Below are 19,110 nucleotides of genomic sequence, written 5' to 3'. Positions count from 1 at the left end.
TAACATGGTGAAGCCCCATCTCCACTAAATATACAAAAAGTAGCTGGGCACGGTGGCAGGTTCCTGTAATCCCAGCTACTCGGGAGGCAGAGGCAGGAGAATCGCTTGAACCCGGGAAGTGGAGGCTGCAGTGAGCTGAGATCATGCCATTGCACTCTAGTCTGAGTGACAGAGCAAGACTCCCTCTCAAAAAAATAAAAAGCGAAACTACCCTTAATGTCTCTTTCATGGCCCCTGGTAGATCTACTTCCAATTCACTCATGTGCCTGCAAAAAACAGGTGACTCATTGTAAACATTTCAGTCATACAGGAAGGAGAGGACCGAGGAACCAAAAGGCAAATCAGAATTCTGCAAGTAAAATTCCAACGTCTAGATTTACTCCTAACAGAAATCCTGAGCCCAGAAAGTCAGAGAAGGATTTTTAACATCCCAAACACGTCAGACTCTCACTGGAGAGAAAACTGAGGCCAAATGGTGTGAGTATATGAAGCCCTGTTTATAAATAGTTCAGTATCCAACAGAAGTGTTCTCGTTAGCAACTGGGAAGCCAGTTGTCCCAGAGAAAAAATCTTCACGGGTAACGCTGTGGTCAGCAAGGAATCCATCATATGCTTAAGTCTGGCTTCAAGAGATGCAGTAGCTGAATAATTTGGGTAAGACACAAACCAATACTTCTTAGAAAGCCACCTCGCCTAGATGGACATAACAGAATATAAGATAAATAGCCACTTTTGGTTTCAGATTGGTAAAATTCCTCTTTGCGGTCCAAGCAGGCAGGTATAAAGCCCTTTCATTAATTGAATGTGAACCAGTGTTTGCAAGAGACTCTCAAGTCCCCATCAAACAGCGGCAGAACAAAAGAGCCTTTTAATTTGATATGTAAGTCCATACTTTGAACAGTAAAATGGAATATCCAATGAACGCTTCGTACTCCAGGCATCTGACATGAAAGTTTCGCGTAATACATGTTTTTACTGATCCTGAAATAGGGCTCTTGTTTTGAAGACTTTGCATGTGTAATTAATAATAGCTTGAGATCATGTATATGCCACCATCTGAGCCAAACTGCTAAATATGCATGGCCCCAAAACTACACAATCAAGATCTGGAAAGCAGCAATTTTTCAAGACTGTAATTTAGGGTTTAAATGACAATGTAAGCCACACCAAGATGACATTATTTCCTTGCATCTAGCAAAATGAAGCTGTATCATCAGGTAGCAAAGGAGGGGGGAAGGCGGCATCCATATTCCTGACATGTTACAATACCCTCTTTTTAGCATCTCACAAAGCATGTTTTGTTCACAGAATGAATGAGGACAGCTCTCTTCTGTGCATTTTATTAAAACTTGAAAGCTATGGCTTGCCGCCATCAACGACGCCTATTGGGTTCCAAAAGCCTCATGTTCAAATCTGACTCGTTAGCAAATACCCAAATCAACATCGCTCATCTAGACATTGCAGGATATTCAGCAAGTCTGACGTTTTTAATCGGGAAGGATTTTCTACCGTTACTGAGCAAATAAAGGTTCTTTGTAGCGATGGCTGGAAACGCAACATGAGCCCTTTCTTCACACCAAAAAAACTCATAAATAGTTCACCGGGTGAACCAAAGACTTTATTTTTCAAAAGCAGGTAACACCAAAGTACTATGTGGTATCCGTATTCATTGCAAAAATGATAATTACTGGAATTTTCCAAACGTCAAATGAAGTAAGGGGGATCAATGGTTACCACTATCATTTTCAACCAATATACAGATGTTCGCTCAAGGTCTAGGTTTTATTTTTACATAGTAGTATTCACATGAGTTCCCTAAGCTGAATTATTGTCAAATCGAGGACTCTTGAAGGTCGAGCCCAGCTTTGTCTTGACTTCAAAGATGACACAGCAGCCAACCTTGAATCCTGGCTTGCTGCTTGAGTCCTGGAAATCATGTCTTCTGATGTTTTACAACAAGCCGTGTCTCTGAAAACTAAAATCAGACTTCAGAGTCCTCTGAAACAGCTCCGGTTCCCACGTGTTCCACACCATGGTACCCAGACATGCTCAAAATGTGCTTTCCCTTATCTTTCAAAACCCACCACCAGGAACCCAAAAGGGACCCCACTTTGGGAGTTCCATGATGAAGGTGTTTAAGAACCACATCAACCCCAAGTAAAGGCAGCGGATGAAATTATCCATTTCCTTTTCTTTTTTTAAGTGAGACTACACTGGCAAATGGGAAAATGACACCGATCATATGATTAGAGAAAATGGTTTTATAAATCCTCCTCTTGAAATTATGTTCAGGCCCCACACGGTAGCTCATGCCTGCAATCCCAGCACTTCGGGAGGCCAAAGCAGAAGGATCACTTGAGCCCAGGAGTTCGAGACCAACCTGGGCAACACAGTAAGACCCCGTCTCTGTTTTTGTTTTTTTTTTTTTTTTAAAAGAAAGAAATTCTGTTCAAAAGTATTTCAGACCAAAAGGAGGTCATAAAAACTGTTCATATAATTACCTATGAGAAAAAATTCCCTGTATGGAAAGGGGCACTGAAGATCTGGCACAGAGAAACAAGGGGAGACAGGGCAGTGATAAAATCCAGCTCTAGTTTTCTAGCATGCATTTATGACCTCATGGATATGTCTGTACTGGGTGTTAATAGCCCCTCTTTGTACTTAAAAAAAATTAGGAAATTAAAGTGAATCTGTGTGCTAATGAAGTCTGAAGTTACAGAATCTAAAAGCCAAGCCTGTAAAGTCTGTAAGGCAAGATCTTTATCATCAGGGATGGGAACAGATGGACAAGATAATGGTAGGCACTAAAGGCTGGTTCAGCTGAGCTCTAAGCAGAACAGCCTCAAAAATAAGGCAACTGTGGCTTCTCAGTTTGAGACTGCCACCAGAAAGGCCCACGGAGGCAGGAAAAAAGAGCCACTGATGGCAGATCACTGGAAGATACTCGGAGAGGGCAATGATCACAGTTAGATGGGAGGACTCAGGGTCACAGGGAGGCAGGAAACCGTTGAACTGACACTCAAGGGGAATGTCTTTGCAAGTCCTATGCACGACTCCAAGCAGCAATTTTTGGGGTTTGGAGGTTTGTTAGTTTTGCGACATTTCCCCCCAGAAGAAGACATGAAGGTGGGCCCCCTGGAGAGGTGAGACCACCAGGGCAGAACCTCCACCAGGTGTGAAGCTTGATGAGAGGTGGAAAGGACTTCCTGCGACACCCGGCTCCCTCCACGTCTGGCTGAGTCCTACAAACGCTTGTAGGTGCCCAGGAGAGCTCTGCAGTTGGGACAGTAATGGTCCACGTCCTGCAGGGCGTCCACGCAGAAGGGGATGAAGCAACAGCCCGCTACGCACCTGGGAGGGGAGAGAGACACATGGAGCACGTTACTGACCACAATAGGATGGACACTGGCTGCCAAAAACATGTTCATGTCCTTCTTTGTAAAAAGGGTCTTTGCCAGTATAATTAGGAATTTTGAGATGGGATCATCTTGGATTATCCAGGTGGACCCCCAAAACCCAATGACCTTAGAAGAAGAGGAGAGGACACACAGAGATACAGAGAGGGCAGAAGGGCATGTGAAGACAGAGGCAGAGGCTGGAACGATGAGGCCATAACCCAAGAAACACCTGGACCTACCAGAAGCTAGAGGAGGCAAAAAAACATTCTGCCCTGAAGCCTTAGGAGGGAGCGTGGCCCTGCTGACATTTTGGGGTTTTTTTTTGGTTTGTTTGTTTATTTGTTTGTTTTGAGACGGAGTCTTGCTCTGTTGCCCAGGGTTCAAGCAATTCTCCCTCCTCCTGGGTTCAAGCGATTCTCCTTGCCTCAGCCTCCTGAGTAGCTGGGACTGCAGGTGCATGCCACCACGCCCAGCTTAGTTATGTATTTTTAGGAGAGATGAGGTTTCACCATGTTGGCCAGGCTGGTCTCAAACTCCTGACCTCAAGTGATCCACCTGCCTTGGCCTCCCCAAGTGCTGGGATTACAGGCGAGAGCCACCACGCCCGGCTCCTACTGACATTTTGATTTTGCACTTCTGGCCCCTAGAATTGTGAGAGTCAATATCTGTTGTTTTAAACACTAGGTGTGTTGTAATTCGTGATGGCACCCCTAGGAAATTAACATGCCAGCCAACGCCAAGGCTCCTCCTAAGGACAGACCCCCTTTGAGCATGATTTTCAAATCTTGAGTCATTTGGGAATCTTTCAAAGTCTTAGATGGGCTTGGTGAACTTTTTTTTGCAAAGGGCCAGATACTAGATCTTTTAGTCTTTTTGTTGCTGTTCTTTGTTTGTTTTTGTACAGATGGGGTCTTGCTATGTTGCACAGGCTGGTCTTGAACTGCTGGCCTCAAGTGATCCTTCCACCTCCGCCTCCCAAAGTGCTGAGATTACAAGTGGAAGCCACCACACACCCGGCCAGATACTTTCATCCTGATGAGCCATGGAGTCTCTGTTGCCACTACTCAACTCTGCCCTTGCAACGAGAAGACAGCCACAGAGAATCCAAAAACCAATAGGCGTGGCTATGTTCCCGTGAAACTGCAAACAGGCGCCTGGCTCCAGGGCCGTTTTGCCAACCCCTGTCTTACTGATCTCTTTCCCATATACACAGGCTGCTTCTTACAGCAACCAAGTAGAATTCCCCAAATAACAACTCTTAACCTACATAATCCACCATTGGCACACACAGGCAGGAACGTCAGACAGCCTGACAACCAATGTTTGTCAAAAACGTGGTTAAAACTCAACCTTTTATGGGAAGACGCTGGTTTACATAAGGCAAAATTTGGAAACATTCTGATGAGGAAATTATCTCATGAAAGAAATTTCCTCCTATTGCCTAAGCTTTCCAGAGCTCAAATAAGAGCAGTCAGTCCGTTCAGCAGGAGTCCTAACCTATGGCTTACAGGTGCAGGCACGGCTCCAGGCAGCACACACATATATTTTATCCTCGGCAGCCCCTGAGGTGGGCCTTATTGCCCCGCCCCCCCCGTCTATAGATGAGGAACCGAAGCACAGAGAGGTAAAGTCATTTGCCCATGGCCACACAGCTAGTGAGAGGCAGGATTTGAACCCACTCTACCATGTTTAAGGAAGGAACAAAGGGAGGGAAACAAAGGCTGCCTCAATTTGTAAAGCCACATTGGCAGAGGCCAATACTCAGTGTAAGTTTCTATTCCTCTATAATTCCAGCACTTTGGGAGGTCAAGGCGGGAGGATTGCTTGGGTCCAGGAGTTTAAGACCAGCCTGGGCAGCATAGTAAAACCCCCGCTTCCACACACACACACACACAAATTTTTAAATTAGCTGGGTATGGTGGCACACACCTGTGGTCCCAGATACTCAGGAGGCTGAAGTGGGAGGATTGCATGAGCCCAGGAGGCCAAAGCTGCAGAGAGCTACGATCGTACCACTGCACTGGGCAACACAGCAAGACTCAGTCTCACACAAAACAAAACAAGGAAGTTTCTATTCTGTCCTTTCCCTGATTTCAAAGATAAAAATTTGTTTTAATACAAATATCCAGAGGCAATGGACTCTTTTTTTTTTTTTTTTTTTTTTTTTTTTAGCATTTTCTGCCCATGGGATGAAAACAACTGCAGAGTCCTGTGGGCAAGAGGGGGAATCAGGTGCCCAGAAAGCTGTTTTGTCTCCTTCCTTCCTTATTTAACACATGACCTCGAGGAAGTTAACTAAACTCTCCGGGACTCTGAGCCTCTTACTGAAGTTAGGAAGAGAAATATTGTTCCTTTTCAACCTCAAGTCACCAAAGGACAATGTGGAGGAATGTGTTGGTTGCATGAGGCTCCTGAAACTCACAAACATCGGTTCCTTTAAGGAAAAGAATGGAGCCCCTTGGGGTTTTCTGAGTGGCTCACGTGGCCAGGAATAAGGAAGCTACTTTTACCTGCTTGGTGGGAAACAAAAAATTGATTGTGTTTCCTCAGATTTTTCTCCCAGAACAGAAACTATTATCTCTTTAAACATAATACCCTGGGTGCAGACATAAATATTTACATAATTCCCGCGCATGGGCAACGGGAAAAATACTTTGGGTCATAAAAGGATAAGAAGTTTTGAAGCGATTCCTATGAAGAATTTTAATGTACAGATTGTTTAAAGCTTCCCTCGGGCTCCAGCAAACATTATTATTTAGGTCATGAAATTCTAGAAGAAAAGGAACCCCTGAGGGTATTGCCCTACACACAGCTGGAAGCAGCTGTGAAGCTTGTCCCCACGCGCAGATAAGCAAGAAGAAAAGACGGAAGACCAATTTCTGGGGACTGATAGAGCAGCAGGGATGACTTGGCCTCCCAGGGGGTATTTTTGGTCAGAAGTGGGGAGCGTAGTGCTCCTGGCATCAAGCGGGTGGGGGGCCAGGGACGCTATTCAATATCCTACAATGCACAGGACACCCCCTACAATCAAGAAATGTCTTGGGCCAGGCATGGTGACCCATGCCTGTAATCCCAGCACTTTGGGAGGCTGAGGCGGGCGGATCACCTGAGGTCAGGAGTTCGAGACCAGCCTGGCCAACATGGTGAGACCCTATCTCTACTAAAAATACAAAATATTAGCCGGGCGTGGTGGTGCACACTTGTAATCCCAGCTACTAGGGAGGCTGAGGCAGGAGAATCGCTTGAACCCGGGGAGCAGAGGTTACAGTGAGCCGGGATCATGCCACTGCACTCCAGCCTGGGCAACAGAGTGAGAATCCGTCACAAAAAAAGAAAGAACTGTGTTAGGCCAGGCACGGTGGCTCACACCTGTAATCCCAGCACTTTGGGAGGCGGAGGCGTGCAGATCACCTGAGGTCAGGAGTTTGAGGCCAGCCTGGCCAAGATGGTGAAACCCCGACTCTACTAAAAATAAGCTGGGCGTGGTTGCGTACCCCTATAATCCCAACTACACAGGAGGCTGAGGCAGGAGAATCGTTTGACCCTGAGCAGTGGGGGTTGCAGGGAGCCGAGATTGCCCCACTGTACTCCAGCCTGGGCGACAGAGTGAGACTCCATCTCAAAAAAAACCAACACAAATGTCTGGCCTGAATGCCAAGCATGGTGCGGTTGAGAACCCACCCCGCCGCCAACACCCGGAGAGAAGGGCAGGAGGGCTTGGGGCCAAGTGGGAGGCAGACTCACCCCAGCAGGCACAGGCTCCCGCAGGACAGCCAGGTCAGGGCACCGGCATTATAGGACAGCTGACTCACGATCATCTTGTTGCAGGAGGGACAACACATTTGGACAGGGCGATCCAGAAAGGAGATGGGGTGCTGCACATAGACCGTCTGCACGGTAACTGATGAAAGGGAGAGGGACAAACACAGGCTGCTCAGGAAACAAGGCCAATAGCATTCACAACAGGACAAAGAGAGGAACGCAGGGATGCCAGCAAATACTATAATTGTACATCCGTGTTCATAGCATGCGTTCGTCATTTGGCTACCTGTGAGAGCCAAAAGGGGAAGGAACACAAGTGTCCATTGATGGACCAATGAATTAACACAGCGAGGTTTCTCCATACACCAGAATATGATTCAGCCTCAAAAAAAAGGAGGACCGGGCGCGGTGGCTCATGCCTGTAATCCCAACACTTCGGGAGGCCAAGGTGGGAGGATTGCTTGAGCCTAGGAGTTTGAGATCAGCCTAGGCAACATGACAAGACCTCATCTCTACAAAAAACTATAAAAATTAGCCTGGCGTGGTGGTGCATGCCTGTAGTCCCAGCTACTCAGGAGGCTGAGGTGAGTCAAGGTGATCACTTGAGTCTGAGACATTGAGGCTGCAGTCAATCATGACTGTGCCACTGCACTCCAGTCTGGGCAACAAAGTGAGATTCAGTCTCAAAAATAAATAAATAAATCTTAACCAGCCTCACACTGTGCCTAGTAGCCCTTGATAAACAATCCACTCTTTTTACACAGACCCTTTGATAAACTCTGACACCCAATGATAAGGGTAGAGTTTACCAAGCCAGGAAATGCAGGTCAACTTTGTAAGACAATAAGCTCGTGAACTGTGTTGATACAAGAAATGAAAATATGAAATAATGCTCGGAAGAAAAAGCTATGTGAAACCATGTTTGAACATTCACAAGAATCAGAAGAGATCCATGCCGGGTGCGGTGGCTCACACCTGTAATCCCAGCAAATCCCTTGGCTTTGGGAGGCCGAGGCAGGTGAATCACCGGAGGTCAGGAGACCAGCCTGGCCAACATGGTGAAACCCTGTTTCAAAAAGACAAAAATTAGCCAGGCATGGTGGCGTGCACCTGTAGTCCCAGCTACTTGGGAGGCTGAGGCAGGAGAATCATTTGAACCCGGGAGACAGAGGTTGCAGTGAGCTGAGATCATGCCACTGCACTCCAGCTTGGGCAACAGAACAAGACTCTATCTCAAAAAAAAAAAAAAAAAAAAAAAAGAGAATCCAGGGTGATGACAATCATTAAGCACTTCAGTTGTTAAGCTCATATTTTTGTCAAAGCAACTTCCTTCTGTTCCTTTTTACGTTGTTAGAATGCCATTTATGTAACAAATGGATTAGGAGAATATTACTGCCTAGAGTTAACTGAACTTAGTAATACAGATAAAACCCTCCTTCCAGAAAAGTAGTACTGAATCATACTTGAGCACTTATGTGAAATTTCTTTTTGAGGAGGGGACAGAGTCTTGTTCTGTTGCCCAGGCTGGAGTGCAGGGGTATCATCGTAGTTCACTGGAACATCAACCTCCTGGGCTCAAGCAGTCCTCCCACCTCTGCCTCTCAAGTAGCTGGGACTACAGGTGCAAACCATCACACTCGGCTAATTTTATTTTCATAGAGACAATGTCTCACTATGTCACTCAGGCTGATCTGGAACTCCTGGCCTCAGGTGATCCTCCTGCCTCCATAGCTAGGATTACAGGCACAAGCCACCACACCCAGTTCATACATTTTATTAAGTGTTTTTAGGGTTCAAAAATAAGTTATTTGGGCCAGGCTCTGTGGCTCATGCTGATAATTCTAACACTTTGGGAGGCCAAGGGAGGTGGGAAGATCGTTTAAGCTCTGGAGTTAAAGATCAGCCTGGTAACACAGTGAGATCCCGTTTCTACAAAAATTTAAAAACTAGCCAGGTGTGGAGGTGTATGCCTGTAGTCTCAGCTATTCCAGAGACTGAGGTGGGAGGATCGCTTGAGCCCAGGAGGTCCAGGCTATAGCGAGCCGTGATTGCACCACTGCACTCCAGCCTGGGCAACATGGTAAGACCCTGTCTCAAAAAAAAAAAAGAGAAGAAGAAACTATTTATTGATCACAGGATGGTCTAAGAATCCAGCTCAAGGGGTCAAAATAACTTGAACACAACAATAAGAATTCACTTCTATCGAATGAGTACTCTGTATTTGGCACACAGAACTTTCTTTCATGTTAACAACCCACTGATATTTGTAAATAGGTACTGGATGAAACCTATTTTACAAATGGGGAAGCTGAGGCACAAGGAGGTTATGTGAACCCAGGTGGTCTGATTCACGGGTCCCCTCTCTGAGCTAAAGATTTCTTCCAGAACTGCCTGTGATACTGAAGCAGTGACATACCAGGGCACACTTGGGCGGAAGGAAGCACCCAAGGACAGGGACCATCTGGTTGCTCAAAAGCAGAAGAGCAACTTGCATTGAGGGTGAGCTGGTATGAAAACACAATCACACACTGCTCAGGACAGTTTCTTCTCCCTGTTCCTACCTCAGCCCTGGCCTCAGGGCAGAAGTTCTGCATCAGACCTTAGGAGGAAGGGTGGGGGCCCTTAAGACACAAACTCCCATTCTCAGAAGAAAGTTGGTTGTGCCTGCATGAGACATGCCAAATGATTCGTATATGATGATCATGGGAAAGATCCTAAACCATACTTCATTATAGAAAAGCCATGAGCCTCACCAACATGGAATCTAAAAGACTGTGTGTGGCCAGGCGCAGTGGCTCCTGCCTGTAATCCCAGCACTTTGGGAGGCCGAGACCGGCGGATCACAAGGTCAGGAAATTGAGACCATCCTGGCGAACACGGTGAAACCCCGTCTCTACTAAAAATACAAAAAAAATTAGCCGGGCGTGATGGCGGGTACCTGTAGTCCCAGCTTCTAGGGAGGCTGAGGCAGGAGAACAGTGTGAACCCGGGAGGCGACGGAGCTTGCAGTGAGCGGAGATTGCGCCACTGCACTCCAGCCTGGGCGACAGAGCGAGACTCCGTCTCAAAAAAAAAAAAAAGACTGTGTGTGGAATTTCAAGGTAAGGGGGTAAAACTGGAACATACTGGCACTTCACTTAGACTCTTTGGCAGAGTCACTTCGGTCACTCTCCTGATTCCCACTCTCCTGACTCCCAGGGTGGAGGGCCAAGGAATGGTAAGGGAGGCCTAGGAGGCCACACGTACTTGGATTGTTATTGGGGATGGGCGCTGCCTGGGTAAAATACGAAGGAGGATTCATGCCCTTCCCATCAGGCCCTGTCACAAGCCCTGTAGTTGGCCCAGGCATGGGAGCTGGAGGCGTGGGGTAATAACTGTTAACAGCCACTGTCTCTTCATAGGATGGAGGTGCAGATGGCGCTGAGGAAGGCCCAGTGGCCGCCTGGTAAGGTCCTGGAACCGACATTTTACCTAAAACAGAAATAGAACATAACAGATGAGAAATTCAATTGATCCCTCCCTCTCCCTTTTTCACCCAAGTCTTCAATTTTCTTTCTGGCAAACAAAAATTCTGAGAAAATGACTTCAATCCAGCTTTGTCCAAAACCCAGGAAGAGGGTTAATGTCCCTTCAAGACCCCAGAATTATTATCTTAATGGATTCCCTAAATAAAAATCAAAAAGTAAATAATTTCTACCAAAAATCACCAAAACCTGGAAAATCCCAAGTGGAAACATCAACCAAATACGAGTTACTTCTTCTCCATATCTTAAACCATTACCAGACAATGACCTATCTTCCATAGCTGATGTTTCTTCTTCTTTTTTTTTTTTTTTTTTTTTTTTTTGGTTTTTAAACCACTGTGGTTTTCACTAACTGTTTCAGGTAACGGAAGGGATAAAGGCATTCAAAAACCAACCACAAACTATCGCATCGCAAATAGCAAAGGGGCCAGATGCCACAAAATGAACACTGTATGATACTATTTAAATAAAGGTCAGAAATAGGCAAAATGAATTCATGGGGCGGTTACTCTTGTACTCTTGGGAGAGGAAGAAGAATCTGGAAAGGGGCATGAGGGGGCCTTTGCAGGGGGCGGGTCCTGTTCTCGTTCTTCACCTGGGGGCTAGTTACAGAGATATGTTCAGTCTGTAAAAAGCTGAGTTGTACAATTAAAATGTATATACTTTTTAGTATGTGTGTTATAGTTTTTTGTTTTATTTTTTTGAGACAAGATCTCACTCTGTCACCCAGGCTAGAGTGCAGTGGTGCGATCTCAGCTCACTGCAGCCTCCACCACCCAGGCTCAGGTGATCTTCCTGCCTCAGCCTCCCAGGGACTACAGGCCTGCGTCCCTGTGCTCGGCTAATGCTTTTATTTTTTGTAGAGACGGGAGGCTCACTTTATTGTCTAGGCTGGTCTTGAACTCCTGGGCGCAAGTGATCCTCCTGCCTTGGCCTCCCAATGTGTTGGGATTAAAGGTGTGAGCCACTCTGCCCAGCCTGTGTGTTATAGCTTTTTAAGAAGGAAATACACATAGACTGCAGTTCCCATTTTGAAAAATGAGCACCAGAGCAGCCAGGCACACATTTTCTTTTGTGAGGGCAAAGAAAGGATTTCCCTCCAGCCCTGGCAGAGCTGCTGGTCGCCTAGAATTACACCCTGCACCCAGAGTGTGCTCCTGTCTGACGTTCCGTGCTCCAGCAGCCATGGGGCAGCTGCAGGCAGACACAGTGCTGTTCTTTGTGTGGCTGTTTTTCTAACTGGGCAGGGTTCAGGCTGCCTTAGAAGAGCCATTCAAATCTGTCTCGGGAGAAACGGGAAACGAGGCTCCAGGGCAGCGAGCCACAGCACAGGGCTCGGACAGGCCTGCCACCTCTCCCCTCTCCCTACACTGTCTGCCTCATTTTCTAGAACTCGTGGGAAGCCAAGGCAGCAATTAATCCCACTGCAGGGAGAAGGGTGGAGTCCTTCTCGTAAGCCCTGCCTCTAAACCAAGCCCCAGGGGGGGCCTTCTCTGGAGGAACCGAAGAAAGGGTATTCACCTCACAGTGGAAACAGAGACCAGGTGCGGTGGCTCACACCTGTAATCCCAGCACTTTGTGGGATCGAGGTGGCAGGATAGCCTGAGCCCAGGCAGGATCTCAAGACTAGCCTGGGCAACATGGTGAGACCCCCATCTCTAAAACAAAACAAAAGGGCTAGGTGCAGTGGCTCATGCCTGTAATCCCAGTACTTTGGGAGGTTGAGGCAGGAGGATCACTTGAGCCCAGGAATTCACGACCAGTCTGGGCAACATAGTGAGACCCTGTCTCTAAAACGAATAAAAAAATTAGCCAGGTGTAGTGGCACATACGTGTAATCCCAGCTACTTAGGGGGCTCAGGCAGGAGGACTGCTTAATCCTGGGAGGTTGAGGCCTCAGTGAGCCATGATCACGCCACTGTACTCCAGCCTGGGCAACAGAGCGAGACCCTGTCTCAAAAACAAACAAAACAAAGTGGAATAGAGGCGTGGAGAGTGAACATGATAAAAAGAAAGTCAGTAAGTAAAGATGGGTTGGGGCTGCGTTCCAGAAAACTTTGAAGGTCTCTTGGAGAACACGTGTTCAAGACTTCATTCTATCATCAGAGAGTGCTGTTCAACAGAACCTTCTGTGATGACTGAAATGCTCTGTATCTGCTGCCCGATATAGCAGCCACCAGTCACGTAGGGCTGTTGGGTACCTAAAATGTGGTTTGTGACCAGGCACAGGGACTTATGACTGTAATCCCAGCACTTTGGGAGGTGGAGGCAGTTGGATTACTTGAGCCCAGGAGTTCAAGACCAGCCTAGACAATATAATGAGACCCTGTCTCTACAAAATTTTAAAAATTAAAAAAATTAGCCAGGCATGGTGGTGCACGCTTGTGATCTCAGCTACCCAGGAGGCTGAGGTAGGAGGATCACCTGAGCCTAGGAGGTGGAGGCTACAGTGAGCCATGATCATGCCACTGCACTTTAGCCTGGGGATAGAGCGACATTCTATCTCTAAAAGAAAAGAAGAATTGAGCTAGTGTGAGTGAGGAACTGAATTTTTTTTTTTTTAGCTTTCTTTCATCTTTTTACTTGCCAATGAATTTTTGCTTGTATTTAAGTTTAAGCAATTTAAACTTAAAAACTAACAATTCAATTATTGGGAAGCTTCCATGGAAGTCTGGGACGACTTGGGTATGTGAATCTACTTTTTCAATAGTAAATTTGATAACCACTGAATATAGATCAAAATGTTTTTTGATAAAAATTTAGCATTCAATTTGGGATCGAATGTCAATGTAAAAATACACCCTGGGTTTCAAAACTTAGTAGGAAAAAAACGAATGTAAAATATCTCATTAATAATTTCTTATGTTGATATATTAAAATGACCACGGCTTAGATATATGAAGTTAAGTGTATCGTTAATTTCACCTGTTTCTTTGTACCTTTCAAAATGTGGCTACTGGACCAGGCATGGTGGCTTACACCTGTCATCCCAGCACTTTGGGAGGCTGAGGCAGGAGGATGGCTTGAGCCCAGGAGTTCTACATCAACCTGGGCAACATGGGGAGACACTGTCTCTACAAAAAAAATTAAAAATTAGCCAGGCATGGTGGTGCACCCCTGTGGTCCCCGCTACTTGGGAGGCTGAGATGAGAGAAACACGTAAGCCCAGGAGTTCAAGTGACCCGTGACTGCGCCTGGGCAAGACTCTGTCTCAATCAGTCAATCAATCAATAAAAAAAGAGGCCAGACACGGTGGCTCACGCCCGTAATCCCAGCACTTCAGAAGGCCGAGGCGGGCGGATCACCTGAGGTCAGGAGTTTGATACCAGCCTAGACAACATGGTGAAATCCTGTCTCTACTAAAAAGACAAAAATTAGCCAGGCGTGGTATAGGGCGCCTGTAATCCCAGTTACTCAGGAGGCTGAGGCACGAGAATCGCTTGAACCTGGGAGACGGAGGTTGCAGTGAGCTGAGATCACGCCATTTCACTCCAGCCTGGGCAACAGAGTTAGACTCTGTCTCAAAAATAAATAAATAAATAAATAAAATGTGGTGGCCAGGCGCGGTGGCTCATGCCTGTAATCCTGGCACTTTGGGAGGCTGAGACGAGTGGATCATTTGAGGTTGGGAGTTCGAGACCAGCCTGGCCAACATGGTGAAACCCCATCACTACTAAAAACAAAAAATTAGCCAGGTATGGTGGCGTACGCCTATAATCCCAGCGGTTAACCCGGGAGCCAGAGTTTGCAGTGAGCCGAGATCGTGCTACTGCACTCCAGCCCGGGCCACAGAGCGAGACTCCATTTCAAAAAAAAAAAAAAGAAAAATGTAGCTACTAAAAAATATTAAATGACGTAATGAAGCTTGCTTTCTGCTCCTAATACACAGCAAAGCTATGAGCCATGGGAGTCACAGAAGGTTATAGAGAAGGGGAAAGGCCCAACCCCAGAAAAGACAGATGAGACAGAAGGTCTCTCAGAGGAGCAAGAAGCAAAGGAGAGAAAGCCACAGAAGCAGGAGGGCAGGGTGGGGGAGTAATGAGATCACAGGAGGCGTTTGTGAAAACAGGCTCGGGTTTAACACTGAGACTGACGGTGTAAAGTGGTTTGAGGCATGTTGCTAGTTTCCTCTGACATACAGGAATAGAAATGCAAAAGTCCCAGCTCGCCCCTAAAGTCAGCTGACCTCCCTTCCAGAGGCCCCCCCGGGAACCCGTGATGTCTGCTTCTGGCCTTGTTGAAACTTCCAGCAAAGGGAACACCCTGGGGCTCTGGAGTGACCTACATCCGGGTTGAACGTCGAGGACTCGCCGTCACAGCCCCAGACCCACCTCCACAATTTATGATGAAAACTGACTTGTATAAAAACTTACAAGACGAGAAAAAGCCAGTGTGTACAGAAATCTTCAAGGAGCATGGTTGATCGTGATTGCCAACGGAATGCTTTGAGGGAAAACAAGGCCTGGGGCATCCTAAACCTCCAAGAGGCAATGGCTGAACTGGGCAGCAGCGCAATTCCTGCAAAAACCACGGCCTCTCCTCCCAAAGTCAGGAAACGGCATTTTTTTTTTTTTTTTTTTTGAGACGGAGTCTCGCTCTGTCGCCCAGGCTGGAGTGCAGTGGCCGGATCTCAGCTCACTGCAAGCTCCCGGGTCTACGCCATTCTCCTGCCTCAGCCTCCCGAGTAGTTGGGACTACAGGCGCCCGCCACCTCGCCCGGCTAGTTTTTTGTATTTTTTAGTAGAGACGGGGTTTCACCGTGTTAGCCAGGCTGGTCTCGATCTCCTGACCTTGTGATCCGCCCGTCTTGGCCTCCCAAAGTGCTGGGATTACAGGCTTGAGCCACCGCGCCCGGCCAGGAAATGGCATTTTTAAAGAGTCAACAAACAGGTGTGGGGGATGGGAGGACGGGAGCTTTCTTCTGATGACCCTTAAAGGATGGGTGGACCCCAGTTTCTCATTCTGGAAATTAAGGCTTTGGCCACTGCCTCTCCCCCTTTATTGAGACCATCTTTCATGTGGTCACATCTTATCTTCTGGGACTTTGAGACACTGCCTCTTTTGAGCATTGCTTCGAGATCAAACAGCCACACAAACACACTTATAATTCTGAAAAGAACAAGAGCAACAGGCCAGAATAGTAAAAAACACTCATAACCGCTGGTTTGGAAGTTTTCTAAATAAATTCCACAGTCTTCCCTCTCTGAGGCCCCAAGGCCAGAAAATGCCACCACGGTTAGTCCCATTTTGTTTTTCTTGTTTTGTGCCTTCGTTTCAATTTGGCTTATCTCCTGGGATAAGAGGCCCTCCCACCAACCATCCCTCTCCTCATCACCCCCCATCCCCTCCTTCTCACCCCCCCAACTATGAAACTCTTAGGAACAGCAATTAGTCCCCCTCACCCTAAACTCACACACATACTCTCCACAATGTCTTTAAGAGAGAAAGAGAGAGAGAGAAACAGGGTCTCCCTCTGTTGCCCAAGCTGGAGTACAGTGGCACAATCATAGCTCACCACAGCCTGTAACTCGTAGACTCAAACAATCCTCCCGTCTCAGCCTCTGGAGTAGCTGGGACTACAGGTGTGTGTCACCATGCCTGGCTATAACCTTTTAATTTTTCTTAGAGACAGGGTCATGCTGTGCTGCCCAGGATGGTCACAAACTCCTGGGCTCAAGTGATCCTCATGCCTCAGCCTCTCAAAGTGCTGGGATTACAGGCGTGAGCCACCGTGCCCGGCCTCTCCACACTGTGAACCTGGGAGATGGAGGCTGCAGTGAGCCGAGATCGTGCCACTGCACTCCAGTCTGGGCGACTGAGCGACATTCCGTCTCAAAAAAAAAAAAAAAAGAAAAAGAAAAAGAAAAGAAATTCTGAACACTTTTTGAACAGAAGGCCCCGCGTTTCCATGCTGCACTGGAGCCCAGAAATTAACTAGCCAAATGTGACCGGTGGTGACAGAAAAGGAAAAGGAGGCATTCCTGATCCATAGAGAATTTGGAACTGACATGCCCAGCTGTGGAATCACTTTCACATCTATAAATATGCCACTTGGGATATCTTGGGGTCCCTTTCAGCCAAAAGTTTTCCTCACTCCAACTCTCAACAATTTGTTCAACGAAAGGGATTCTTGCCCAGGCATGGTGGATCACATCTGTAATCCCAGCACTTTGGGAGGCCGAGATGGGCGGATCACTTAAGCCCAAGAGTTTGAGACCAGCCTGGGAAACAAATTCAGACCGTGTCTCTACAAATGATACAAAAATCAGCCGGACGTGGTGGCAGGCGCCTGTGGCCCCGGCTACTCCAGAGGCTAAGGATCACTTGAGCCCAGGAGTTTGAGACTGCAATAAGCTATGATCACGCCACTGCTCTCCAGCCTGGGTGACAGAGTGAGACCCTGTCTCAAAACAAAAAGAAAAAAAAAAAAAGTAGAGTCACAAAATCACATATAAAAACAATCTTTCAAAAAAATTTTTTACATTAAAAAATATATATTAGCCAGACATGACTGCACGAACTTGTAGTCCCAGCTATTCAGGAAGCTGAGGTGGCAGGATTGCTCGAGCCTGGGAGTTCGAGGTTACGGTGAGGTGTGATCACACCACTGCACTCCAGCCTGGGTGACAGAGTGAGACCATATCTCTAAACAAAAAATTATAATAATAATTTTTTTTTTTTTTAGCCTGCCAACACGCCTGACTAATTTTTGCATTTTTTAGTAGAGACAGGGTTTCACCACGTTGGCCAGGTTGGTCTCAAACTCCCGACCTCAGGTGATCAGCCCACCTTGGCCTCCCAGAGTGCTGGGATTATAGGTGTGAGCCACCGAGCCTGGCCAGAAATGTTTAAAAAACAGAAAAATCATGAAAGGAAAATACACCCTCAGTGGAAGCAACACATCTGACACATTTGAACTCTGGAGGGATCACCTTTCTTTCTGCCTCCCTAATACATGAAAGTGCGTTTACTGAGCACTTTCACGCCACATACTTGCGCCACATACTTGTGATGCAATGCAAAAAATATCTGCCAATGATGGGTTCCAATTCATTTTGTCACTGGGCACTTGGCAATTCAAAGTGACCTGCTTCTTAGTAAACAGGCAACAGAATTTTAATGATGGGCCGAGGGTGTAAAGCCACAAAGCTCAGCCTTCTCATATTGGGGAGAATAACAATGAAAGGGGAGAGAGTTCAGAAATTCCCTGGAGGCAGAGTGGCCAAAGCTGCATATTTACTGCTTCAAGCCCTTAGCAAAAGAGAAGAGGTTGGGGGGTGTTGAGGGGGAGGGGCGTGCTTGTCAACCCAGAGAGCATCTGCATCTCAGTTTTGTTTGTGTTTTTGTTTGAGACAGAGTCTCACTCTGTTACCCAGGCTGGAGTGCAGTGGCATGATCTTAGCTCACTGTAACCTCTGCCTCCCAGGTTCAAACAATTCTCCTGCCTCAGCCTCCCGAGAAGCTGGGGTTACAGGCACGCGCCACTAAACCCAGCTAATTTTTTGTATTTTTACTAGAGACAAGGGTTTCACCATGTTGGCCAGGCCGCTCTCGAACTCCTGACCTCAAGTGATCCACCCGCCTCAGCCTCCCAAAATGCTAGGCTGACAGGCGTGAACCACCGCGCCCGGCCTGTTTTGTTAATATCACTCTGTTAAAAGCGGAGGCAAAAAACCCAGGAACCCCCAGGGAGAAGCCACAGTGTCAGACCCAGCGATCATCCACACCCTGATGCATTGATCTGAAATCCTCAGGACGTAGAAATAAACTCCACGAGGGACCTCACTTTCAGCAACAGATCTGCTAATAAACAATTCAGCCTAAACAGCCTCAGAATTCTCTGGAATAGGCCAGTGGAAGCTGCTACTTCAGGCGCTCACAAGGTCCTGGGCGTCATCTTACTCCTCGTCCGCCCAAAACAGGGGTTCATTCAATGTTTGCAGAATCAAACCTGCAGGTCAAAAGGGACAGTGTTCTGCCTCAAATCTTGAATCTTTTTTTTTTTTTTTTTTTTAATGAGGAGATCACAGGGAAGTGCAATGGATAAGCCTCACCCTGGGAAAACCACGTTCACGATTATGGTATCGCTCCTGCTAGCTAAGTATGACCTTGAATCCTAAACGCAAAGGAAAAGATCAGACTTCGGGAAGCCCGGGGTGGCCGGCCTAGCAGTTTTATCACTGATCATTTGGGCTCCAAGATAGCCCTGGAATGAACCTCGAAAGCACAAAGGCTACATCAAATGATTCCATCGACATGAAATGCCCAGAATAGGTGAATCCAGAGATACAGAGCACATCAGTGGTGACGAGGGATGGGTGTACAGCAGTGGGAGAAAATGGGTATGGGGTTCTTTTGGAGATGATGAAAATGTTCTGGAACCAGATGCAAGTTGATGCTTGCACAATGCTATGAACTTACTAAAT

At 46.9% G+C, this 19,110-nt stretch overlaps 1 protein-coding gene across 8 annotated transcripts in view; it reads right to left on the bottom strand.

Annotated features, from left to right (window-relative positions):
- Positions 1–1,596: 1,596 nt before the first annotated feature.
- LITAF (lipopolysaccharide induced TNF factor) overlaps positions 1,597–19,110 on the bottom strand; it is an 82,523-nt gene continuing 65,009 nt past the window's right edge. For all 8 annotated transcript variants that reach the window (XM_025371576.1, XM_025371577.1, XM_025371572.1 and 5 more), the window contains 3 exons: positions 10,407–10,631; positions 7,143–7,299; positions 1,597–3,351 (listed from right to left, as the gene is read on the bottom strand). In XM_025371576.1, the coding sequence (XP_025227361.1) occupies positions 3,243–3,351; positions 7,143–7,299; positions 10,407–10,626 (486 nt within the window). In that variant the 5' untranslated portion in view covers positions 10,627–10,631 and the 3' untranslated portion in view covers positions 1,597–3,242. The remainder of the gene's footprint in view (positions 3,352–7,142; positions 7,300–10,406; positions 10,632–19,110) is intronic.

Source organism: Theropithecus gelada, chromosome 20 (genome assembly GCF_003255815.1).
Source record: "Theropithecus gelada isolate Dixy chromosome 20, Tgel_1.0, whole genome shotgun sequence".
In the NCBI taxonomy this organism is placed as follows: Eukaryota; Metazoa; Chordata; class Mammalia; order Primates; family Cercopithecidae; genus Theropithecus; species Theropithecus gelada.
Note: the sequence above shows the minus strand (reverse complement) of the source record. Positions and strands in the feature narration are given on the sequence as shown.